The sequence below is a fragment of the Diadema antillarum genome, unplaced genomic scaffold, assembly GCF_040938485.1.
Source record: "Diadema antillarum isolate AM-2024a unplaced genomic scaffold, OU_Dant_1.0 seq00000043_RagTag, whole genome shotgun sequence".
Lineage (NCBI taxonomy): Eukaryota > Metazoa > Echinodermata > Echinoidea > Diadematoida > Diadematidae > Diadema > Diadema antillarum.
In genome coordinates, this window is record NW_027271155.1 from 404,683 (window position 1) to 416,894 (window position 12,212).

Below are 12,212 nucleotides of genomic sequence, written 5' to 3' on the forward strand. Positions count from 1 at the left end.
TTAATATCTATGCCTTGGTTTCATGATATTTTCTATGCTCTCAGTCAGTCAGTCATTTTGTGCACTGTACATGTACTCTTCAAGGCCTACTACCAGAGGTAATCAATTAATTCGCTAATGCTTTGCCCAAGACGAGGATTACACTGACATGTATTAACACCCTGGCACACTCTTTAAAAATTCATGGCAATCTATATTCCAGCCATACTGTAATTCATTTCTGAAGTGACTACAGCTTCCTTTTCAGGCCACTGCTGCTGTATAATGACGTAAGACTATACTTTCCATGTGTCCACCACCTTCAAAAAAGTGTCACTCATACAATGGTTGTTAAGAGTTTCACTTTTTAGAAGTAAAGAATAAATTTGGAGCTCACAAGTACTGTCCAGCTATTCATGCACTCTGTACCAATTTGATTTAATTGCACATAAATCCTAAGCATCTAATTTACATCACAAGTTTCTATGCATTATAACACTTTGTGCAGCCACAACTATGCTCTATTTTTTTCATGAAGAAGCATCTACCTTGACAATAACCAGTGGGATATATGCAGAAAGGAAGCAGATCTATTCATTTGTGAGCTCCCATCTTATTCATCGCAGACAACCGGCAAGATCCAGAGTGCAGCATTATCAGCTTCATTATTGTATGATGTCAGTTTAACACTAAGTGACATTCAGCCAAACTTTGGATAACAAGGCAACAGTTTGATCATGAGGCAGCAAAATCCAACTTCCTGCTACAGCTCTTGTGGTCATGAACCCTGGGATATGAAGTATTTGTACTAGATGGACTCTGGCATAGTTAAAGCCTTTTACTAGTGGTGTGTCTAACTCAAAACATTGTCCTCAATCATCCATTGTCATGAAATTTTGTGCCTCTCAAACTTTTCTTTATTTGCTGTATAGTTGAACAAACAAAACCATACTCTTGTCATGTAAAGATGCCTCAATGATCATTCATGTTTGTTTAACGACACAGGCTGAACTGATAAGAGGTGCAATCCCAATGGTTATGACCCAAATAAAGGTGAACCTTCATCTGTGTTGGAAGTGGAGCACTGATTTGGCATGATAGCAAACCACTATAGAGGCGCATTTGGAAGTTAATTTGGAAGGGAACATGAAAAAACAAAAACTGCTGCAATTTTGTTGATCTTTCTCTCCATTATCAAATGCCATACACAACTTTCCAGCAGAAATGAGTAAAACAATCAATTGAAATAAAGTGGTATAAAAGATATAAAGTAAAATGAAAAGTGAACTGAAATTACAAGATTGACAAGAAATAATGGAATTAAATAAAACTAAATGAGAGGAATGGAATAGATGAAAATAAAATGAAGATAAATCAAATTGAATTTAAAGAATTGAAAAGAAATATTAAAAAAAAAGACTTAGAATGAAAAGAAATAATGTAGAATGGAACGGATTGGAAAAGAATGAAATGAAAAAGAATTAATTCAAAGAATTGAAATGTAATGAAAACAATGAAAGAAATGAAGCGAAATGAGGTGAAATCGAATAGAATTGAACCTCAGAATGAAATTAATGACACAAAAATTCACGTGTACATTGACACCTAATGTGAAATATTTGTCTCATGTGAAATGTTTGTTTATGTGAATTGTAAAGTTGACTGGATGTAGGAGGGCTCTTGGGAACTTACCATTGGAGGTGAGGGTGCCTGGAAGAGAGTGAGGTAGCCTCGTAGCTGGGCCGACGTGATGCTACTCTCCACCAACTCAGAGAACAGCTCCAGAAGAAGTGCCCTCTCCACTAATCAGAAAACAACGAATTTAATAAGAGTTATTTAAGTCCATCAAGGAAAATGTATCTTTTTTTTTTACAAGTTTAAAATGATATACGCAAAAAGATCCCCCCCAAAAAAAAATAAATAAAAAATCCCAACAACAACAAATAAAATAGTTACGACCACACTCACAACTGGAACATGATCTAATACTGTAAACGTGGAAATTTTCGCGGTACATTAATTTTCGCGGATTTCGCGCTACGCTCGGCTAGCGCGAATTCAAAAACGCGCGAATATATCTTCACAATTTTCTACGCACATTTTGAACGGGATGAATTGTGTGCGCTTCATCGATGATACTGCTACGTAGTACAATGTACAGGCATGTTAACGCTACTAGTACTGTGCGAAGAGACGATACCCTAGATTGCTGTGTACTGTAGCATGCATGTGTGCACCGCACGTATCGATGCTACAGTCCCCCGTGACTACGGTACTAGAGTCACAGCTGTACTACGTATTTGAGTGCTTGTACTCGCAGTCGAGCCGCTCGCTACGTCGCTTGTCGTACGCTGGCATAGCAAGCTATGTAGCAGAGGCTTTGGATGAAAGCAGTGAATGTGTACTACAGTAAAGTAACCTGCTGCGGAGCGCGAATTTAAGAACCCGCGAATACGTTTTCGAGCCGCTCAGCGCGAAAAATTAATCGCGCGAAAATATTGACGTTTACAGTATTGTTAAAGAGGAATACCGAGCTGCTTCTGTTAATGTCAGTTCTTCTGCATGTCATATTTTAACAACAAAATGGTAAGTATGATTCAAAGCAAAGCAGGTATCTACACACAACAGTTACAAAGTAAAGACTTCACGGAGGAAGTTTAAATGAAATCAACGATTGAAATTCAGTTCATGGAATAAAACAAGCACAAATAGGCCTACTTTGCACACACACATGTAAGCAAGCAATCACCTTTGGATGTCTGTTGGTATACACAATGTGTCAAGCGCTCTGATACTATGGAAATTTCAAACGACTTAGGTCTATACTGTGAATTCAAGCAAGTTATTCCAAACAACTGCACAATTAGTGGTCATCTCAAGAAAGTGCACCATGATTTTCAATATGGTCATCAGCTTATAAAGGCTTGAACATCATTTTACATGAATATCAACATTTAACAAATTTGTACATACTCTTCTTTTTTGCAAAAACACTAAAAAATAATTGTCATATTTCTAGATACACAAAACATAAATTCTGAAAAAAAGTCAAAAAATAAATACAGCTCATGTACTCTGTATCAATGATTAGGAGGATACACAGTAAAATCAATATTTTGTATTTACTATAGCAGGGCTCCAAACTAATTTTTTTTGGTGGCCCGATGGGGCCACCAAAATCATCAATTTCAAATTTTTGGTGGCCCGAGAGAAAAATTTGGTGGCCCCCCCCCAAAAAAAAACAAACAAAAAACAAACAATGAAAAACATTAAAAGTCCTGTTTTTTTTTTATGAGTCACATACCCACTGCATGCATTTATGCATTTCCGGCACAAAAAAAGTTATGAATTTATTGACATACTTTTCAAAAAAAAATTGGTGGTCCAGCTCGGGCCACCAAATTTGCCCTTTTTTAAAATTTGGTGGCCCGACTTTCATTTTTGGTGGCCCCGGGTCACCGGGCCACCGTTAGTGCGAGCCCTGACTAAAGTCATCATCTGAAAAGTTTTACAGACATCAAGTTTGACAGTGTTCCACACATTGAAGATAAAATTTATGTTAGATCCTTCCTGATGATTTGTTGAAGTAGTCTGATATTGCATATCTTTCCCTGTTTTATTAAAGAACATCCCAACTATGTTCCTACATCATGTCATCTATATCATATCACCTACATGTTCCTATATTCCTATCATGAAAAGAAAAGAAAAGAAAAGAAAAGAAAAGAAAAGAAAAAAAAGAAAAGAAAAGAAAAGTGAGATCCTTAGCCACTCAAACACATCAAATTTCAAATTCTACATGTTAGCTGTCTGCTTTGAATGGCTCCTTGCTTTGAGGGAGGCATGTGCCTCTTCATACATACACCTACATGTATGTACATGTAGCTTATCAAGAAGATAATCTTGTGTGGGTAGGTACGTGTAGGTGGGCCACATACTGGGTTAACATTCTGCTCTTTACAATGAATGAGTGGAATGGGATCTTTCAGGTGCATGTGTTGTGACTCTCTCATACATGGGACCTCCATTTATGGTGACACGACATTTGCTCCTGCGACAATTGCTCTGGTCTAATTTCCTCAAGGACTTAGGGTTAAGGTTAAAGTTGTGATAGGGTTTTAGGTGTACTTTGATGTGAGAATTAGGATTAGGTTAGGGTTATGTTTGTGGGTTGAATTTGTGCTTGGCTTAGTGTGCTGATATATCATGGGAGCAATTGTTGCAAGAGCAAATATCGTGGAACTCCATGTATGTCCTACCCGAGGGACAGAGCGTTTTTGCCTCCTACCAGAGGGGACGGTATGATTACACACAACATTGTTCAACTAGACTCGAGAATCATAGCAGGTCATTTGGATTGGGAGGCAGATGTACTACTGACTGAGCCAAATCACTGCCCTGATATAAAGGTTTTGAGATATACAAATGCATGCTGATCTATGTTGATTCATGATATCCTCAACATCACTTTGGCGGTGAAACAAATATTGAGAAACAATCCATATATTTTTAGATAATTTTTCTTCTATTTTTCTTCAGATTACTTGGATAGGTCCACAAAGAACTTTCCAAACCAAGATTCTGGTTATGACCTCATCTGTCAATCATTGCTAAAGTACTGATATGTTTAACAAAAGACATTGGAATGCACCTTCCCCTTGACTCAGCATTACTTGCACATTTTTGTGATATTAAAGGGGATGGCTAGTAACCGATCAGTGGGAATCAGTGGGAATGCTGAGGGATGATTGTTCCAATCCTTGTGGGATTCATTTAAGAGTACATTATATATCTACCCTTGTGTGAAAATTATTTGCTTCAGAACGGTCTCATATTCAAGTAATGTGCAGATTAATGCCCCGTCACAGACCAGGGACGCTTACCTGGAAACATTAAACTGCACATTACTTGAATATGAGACCATTCTGAAGCAAATAATTTTCACACAAGAATAGATATATAATGTACTCTTAAATGAATCCTACAAGGATTGGAACAATCATCCCTCAGCATTCCCACTGATTCCCACTGATCAGTTACTAGCTATCCCTTTTAATGTGAATAACCAAAAGACTTGGTGAGGGAACATGTAAATTTTGCTCGGTCTCGGGGAGGATACATTCCAATGTCTTTCGTTAATCATATTAGATCCCGTTTACAGTGCGAGGCTTGGCCGCGGCCGAGCCACGCTTTCATTTCAGTGTAAACGCGCAAAAGGCCAAATGCGGGGCCAAAATTGGCCGCGCATTTGGCCATGCTCTGGAGGTGGTCTCGGCCGCGGCCGAGCCCGGCCTTTTCTCAGTGTAAACGCAAACTGGGCCAAATGCGCAGCCAATTTTAGTCTGGCTTCCAAACCCTCTGCCCGTACTACATGTATTTCGTTATTCAGGATATTAACCCCCCTCAACGTTGAAAACTAGTATAGTTTAAGGTGGTTTTGTCCTGCAAAGGATTTTTCCTTCGGCAAAGTCCTTTGCCCAAATGGCGACTTCGTCGCCATGGAATCCAGCTGGCAAAGGGTCTGAAAACCAGACTATATCAAATTGCGTTTGTTTACAAGCAGAGTGCCACTACGACAAAATATTGAAAGGTTTGAATTAAAGCGCGGCCGAGCGCGGCCGAGCCCGGCAGTGTAAATGGACAAAATTGCGGGGCTCGGCCGCGGCTCGGCCCAGCCCCGCACTGTAAACGGGGTCCAAGTACTTTAGCAATGATTGACAGATGAGGTCACAACCAGAATCTTGGTTTGGAAAGTTTTTTGAGGGCGTATCCAAGTAATCTGAAGAAAAACAGAAGAAAAATTATCTAAAAATACGTGGAAAGTTTCTAGATATGCATTTCACCGCAAAAGTGATGTTGAGGGTATCATGAATCAACACAAATCAACATGCATTTGTATGTCTCAACACCTTTAAGTGGAGCAGAAAGGTGGCTGGCTCTATCAGAATTGAGTCTGCCTCGCCATCAAACGGCTCTAGATCAAGGCCCAGAGGGTAACATGGCGATGTTGTGTGTTACTAGGCCATCCCATCCGGAAAGTAGCCAGAACACTCTGTCAAGAGGACAGGAAATGGAGATCCCATGTGTGAGAGAGTTAAAGCTCCTGTACATACAGGATCTAAACTCCTGTTCACACAGGTTTTTACTTCCTCTCAGACAGCATGGAGCTAACACAGCTATACGGTCCACTCCAAAGGCACAACAGAAAATGGATGGATGCTACTGACCCTCTGTGATTTGCCCATGGTTACCTGGTACTTGCAATTAAACCAGTTTACAGCTCATATGCATGATGGTACAATTTACCCTTCCTTTTTCTCAATTGGTTTAACCACTTCACTCGTTTTCAACACGACATAATGCATATTATCTGCTTGCCCGAAGTAACAATTTATGGAATTCATAAATCATGTTCAAACAAAGAATGACCTTGCATAGACCAAGTGACCAGAATGGTCTGTCAATTAACACATGGGGAAGCATCAATGTCTTTGTTTTGCATTGAATGCATTACCAGCCCTTTTCTACAAATATTGCCAAATACCATGTGTACTGTTTGGTGGATGTGCTGGCAAGCACTTTTTATATCAATGATTACATGAATAATCATATCACAGTTGCTTATCTCAGTGAATCTAAAAACCAACATGCCGATAGTACAGGTGACCTTTTTCTGTTTATGCGCAAAGTGAAACTACCACCTGGCTTATTAGCAGCAAACAGTATAGACCAGAGATAAGGGCCCGAATTCACGAAGGTGGTACAAATGAAACCATGGTTTAAACCATGGACAAAAACCATGGAGCGCCAAGTGTCGCACGGAACATTTCGTTACAAAATTGGTCATTTCGTCGACAAAATGACCGTTTCGTTCATAAAATTATCATTTGTTCAGTTAGTTACAAAATGTTGTCATTTCGTTACAAAATATTCATTTCAACGACGAAATGACTGAGTTCGTTAGGAAATATTCCATGTGACACTTGACGCTCCATGGTTTTTGTCCATGGTTTAAACCATGGTTTCATTTGTACCACCTTCGTGAATTCGGGCCATTGTGTCACATGAATGGATAAATTAATGAATTAATATATGAGCAAACATATTGCACAAACACATTATATGAATTACTGATGAGAGGCAGGGTAGCTCATATCGATGGAAATCACTTTGGCAATGAAAGCTGTTCCCTAGGGATCTATAGACCGGTTCGGTTCAAGTGAGGTTTTTTTTTATGTTAATGTCTATTTTAGCCACAACTTTGGGGCTCCAGTATGTGTACCAATAGTTGCTATTATATCCACTGATGTAGCAATGCACCTGACTCACTGCATAACCCCCTGAATCATCTTTTCTTCCCACAAGTATTTTGGAAGCCCTTCAGTTATGGCCGACACAAGTTACATTGTTTTAAAACAGAATACTGGTAGGTCTATACTTGGGGACCACATTTCAAGTACCGGTATGCAGTCATTTGTACTGTTCTCCCTTGGAAATCTTTGCTCATGAATTTCCTGGGAATCTCTCGATGACAACAAGGGGCAAGGAACGTGCCAAGAGAGCTTCTGGCTACCTCTATATCATAAGGGCCACATGGCCCTGTTAGTGGCTGCTGGTATGGTTATTTCAGATGCGATCAATATGTTTTCAGCATATACATAGATATTCAGAATTCTATGACAGTTCTGCATCATCATGTAACTATGAAATTGAGTATATGAATATAAGAACGACCCAAGTCCATGGAAGATCATTTCGAGTAAACTAAAAAAAACTTCATATCTTTTTTATTTGTCCAATAATATTCTATTTAACTGTGGTGGGAAGGCAACATTGTATATACAAATTAGAACATATATTATTATGACAATTAACATTTACATTAATTGTGGAGAGGCCATTTTGTGCGGTGGACTTGGGTCGTTCTTTGATTCATATGGACTTGGGTCGTTCTTTGATTCATATACATAATATTCTGCTATAGAGATGGGAGAAGGATGAGAGAGGGCGCTATTATATGAATGTAAGAATGACCCAAGTCCTTCATTCTTACATTAATATAAGATTTAACTCATCAATTTCAGACACTTCCGGGGGTAATTAGGATTTATCATTTACACACAAGATGAGTCCATGCATAAGCTACAATTTCCCATGTCAAACTAAATTTGGTCAAAAATTGGACTTGGGTCGTTCTTATATTCATATACTCAATTCTACCGTATGGCCACATGAGTGACAATGTGACAAGAATGCTCATGCCATAGACATTGTCAGTTTACAAAATGAAAGCAATACTGTACGAGCTGAAATTTTCCTGCTCAGATATTTTTGCGAATTGCTACTTGGAGGACATTTTCATGAGTTGTTAATTTCGCAATTGCGAGGGTCTAACTGAACTTAATCATTCGCGCGTTGTTATTTTTGCATGTTGTTATTTTCGTGGTTCAAAGGCGACTCGTGAAATTCGCGAAAATAAAACCACTGCGAAAATTTCAGCTCGTACAGTAATACAGATTGAACCCGTTTGACTGTGGATCATGGAGTTCACTTGCAGGCAGATAATGACATATGACAACTTCCATTACATCCTTCAAAGGAAACTGCATTTAAGCTGCATCATATTCATATCATGGTGAGTTTTTATCCACAATCGCTACAGAATATCTTATGAGCTACAGTATCAGGTCTTTGTTTTGAGCACAAATGCACACACACAAAGGGAAAAAAAAAAAACAGAATGGAAGATTGATGACTTTGATAGTAAATGGTAAAACTCATTCTGGAATGAGTTTTCTATCTGTTCTTTGTGTATAGCCTTACTAACAGATAGAAAAGGCCTAAGATATTTGAAGACATTGATATTGCAAAACATACTATGTGATATAACAAAGCAATTCAAGAACATCAAAAAGAAAAATTAAGAAAAAGATTGCCATCAAAGGTCTGAAACAAACCTGGGGCCCATTTCACAATCATTGAGAGGTTTGCTCTTATTAATGTTGCAATGATTACAATTATTGTAATTATTATAATTACACTGATTAACGGTTAGAAAACAGTCCATCAACTGTATCTAAGATGGTGCTTCAGTGAGTATACTCATTGACACTTACAATATTCTGCCAGTGCTATCACACTTGATATTACATATTTTTAATGAAAATTTAGTTGAAAAGTGAAAATAAATTAAATTCACTTAAATTACATCAAATACTTGCAAAAAAATCTTTATACAAAATACACCTCTGATGTGCAGACAAGTTAAAAGGTGAAGGGAATCACTAAAAAGTGCATAAAAAGGTGATCCCCACAAAGAGCCAACACCAACCTGATGTGCTCTCCTCATCCTGCTGTAGGATGCTCCTGTACCCGTCCAGGATGATGGAAGGCACCCCACACTGGGTGAGGCAATCCTTGCAGGCATCGCTGGCCTTCACCAGGGAGATGAGCTGGTTGAGGAGGAAGTAGAGGACGTTCTTCCTGGAGAAGGCATCACTGGCGGCCAGGACCTCCAGCATCACCTGACAGACCTAGCAATGGGAACGGTTTAGAAGATTTGAATGAAATTGTCAAACCAAGGTCATTGAAGTAAACTATAGTGAAATATTACTTGTAATTACTCTTTGAGAAACTTAGGGGTAGTCATCATCACAGAACACACCTAGCAACAGAAACTATCTAAAAGTTTCCTTGGATGCATGGTAGCTGAGAAATCAAAGCAAGCCCGAATGACATATCACTTGTTGTTAACCTTTGAGAAACATGACAGAAAGTCTAGCATTATAGAACACACCTAGCAACAAGAACCAATGGAAAATTTGCATGCTAGCTTGGTAGCTGGGTTGTCAAACCAAATTCCAATAACATGATATACATAGTTTGGAAATTGGAATTGGAATTGGATCTATATGGCACATCTAAAATATTATAGGGTATTAGTTGGAATTAACCCTTGAGACACTTGGGAACCAACATCCACTGACACACATAGCAACAAAAGATTTCAAAGACCAGGAATAAATGCTACCGGGGTATAATACCCCAAAACCCCACTAACATGATGTCAGTCACATGTAACTGACCCTCAGGGTTGGGCATTGGAAATCTGAATTGATAAAGTGCTACAAACATTGTTTTGCATTAACAGAGTTATCATATAGAACGAGACTCTTTTGAAATGAAATCAGTCAATCATATTCCACAAGGTCCATCACTATATCCCAATAGTATCAAACACGGTTGGCTTTACAAGTTTTCCTGGATCTCGCATGAGATGTACTTGGGTAACTGCCAATGTTTGGCAATGCAATGTTACACATCATTATCAATCATTTATGGTCCATTAGGGAAACCCCCACATCCCCCTAAGTTATAATCCTTCCTTGACATACCCCTTTAAGCAAACAGAAGTGTGTAAAACAATAACACGAGCAATCTTTCACATAGAAATCCATTTGCATTCACTTATATGTGCCTTCACACCGTGGCATTTATGAACATAAACTGCATATAAATTGAGCATGTATATACACAAACATAGAACACACTACGCTACAATGATATAACTATCCCTCTTTAACCTAAGCAATACACAATAAATAAGCGAACTCAACTAAAATAAGTTTACAAAAAGCACTCCCCCCCCAAAAAAAAAGACAAATAAAACAAAACAAAAACAAAAACAAAAGTGATGTCGAGCCACCAAACTTTCAAAAAGCATATCTATTGGTGGCCTGACCGGGCAACTAAGATTCAAAATAGATTGCTTTGTTTCCTTTTATATACAAATGTCGTGCCGCTACATTTCTTTTTTGGGCCACTGACATCTCAAATTCAACGTTGATTTTCAGAGCCTAATGGGCCCTCAGAAAAAAAAAATAGTGTTGAGCCCTGATATATGTACATATGTTACACAGAACACAGCACAAAAGTATACAATGTAGATAATGATTAGACTGATGTGACATTGACACTTACTTGAGGGTAGACCAGGGTCTGTTGAGACTGGGCAAAAACTAGGTCTTCTCTGTCTGGTTTGCTATCTGTATCATTGTAATACAAAGAGAGACAAAACGAGAAAGAACCAGGTCAAAGGTCAGTTTGAATAACAATTCACAAGAGGGTCACTCAAGCAAGCCACCTGTCCACCATCACCTTGACCTTGCCCTTCTTCCTGAATTAGGTCACTGCAGTGTGAACTAATTCTGGGGCACAAAGTGCTAACGATGTTTGAATGGTCATGAGTGTGTGTGTGACCAATAAACAAAGATTCCTGTATTGTTCTGTCTGAGCGTAGGTGAATACTTTGTACAAAATGTTTGGTTATGCCTGATTCACCTATTGTTATCAGGTATATCAGGGATGCATAAAGCCCTTTCCCCCTTCTATTCTTTTCAAATAGGGTCAAAGACCATGCCTGGTAAGGTATATTCAAGTATAGAATATCTGGGAGCATCAGTGTGGACCATTTCAACTTTATGAAATGCCACACTTATCTTGGTATCTTGTTTGTGTTGATTCAGGAAATGTTGGCCATATTTGTGCTGGTTTCCTTTTCCTCATTGTCTTCACCAATTTCCTTAATGTCAGAAAAATATTATTTAACTAATCAGATATGTGTCAATGATTAACTAGTTTCCAAACGAGAAGAATCTTCTGCAAACATCATGATTTCAATATACAGTGTCCAGCCTTATATAATTAATATCTTCCTTGACCTTTGCCCCGGAAAATGAGGTACTCTTAAACACACGCACACACACACACACACACACACACACACACACACACACACACACACACACACACACATACTTGCACGCACACACAAATGCGTGTGATTTTTTTGTATTTGTTTGATCATATCTGATTTCATTCATCTCTTGATCTGAACTGATATGGATTAAAGGGCATTCTAAGTGTGCTGATAACGTAATTCAAGACACGTGTCTATGTGTTGGTTGATAGTCGATCTTACAAAACTGACCTCTCTTCTTCACTGACCTGAATTAGAACGTAATTAACAGAAAATATTTTGATGGCCATTTCTTGAAGTGCTTAGCGAATGCAAACAAAAGAAAGGAATGAATACAGGTAAAGCAGTTTTAACCAATTTAGTGGACAGGCAAATTGTGAATTAAAGTAAAGAAAGGGGATGTGTGTTAAGTATAATTGAATTTAACTGAAAATTGTATTGAATTGAAAATTATTGTTTGCTTTCTTAATCAGCA

General features: G+C 38.4%; 1 protein-coding gene across 1 annotated transcript in view; it reads right to left on the reverse strand.

Moving 5' to 3' along the window:
* LOC139725470 (lysosomal-trafficking regulator-like) overlaps nt 1–12,212 on the reverse strand; it is an 85,348-nt gene that overhangs the window by 15,923 nt on the left and 57,213 nt on the right. Inside the window, exons 10-12 of the mRNA XM_071636547.1 lie at nt 10,960–11,024; nt 9,311–9,512; nt 1,672–1,781 (exon numbers count right to left, since the gene is read on the reverse strand). Coding sequence (XP_071492648.1) covers nt 1,672–1,781; nt 9,311–9,512; nt 10,960–11,024 — 377 coding nt within the window. The remainder of the gene's footprint in view (nt 1–1,671; nt 1,782–9,310; nt 9,513–10,959; nt 11,025–12,212) is intronic.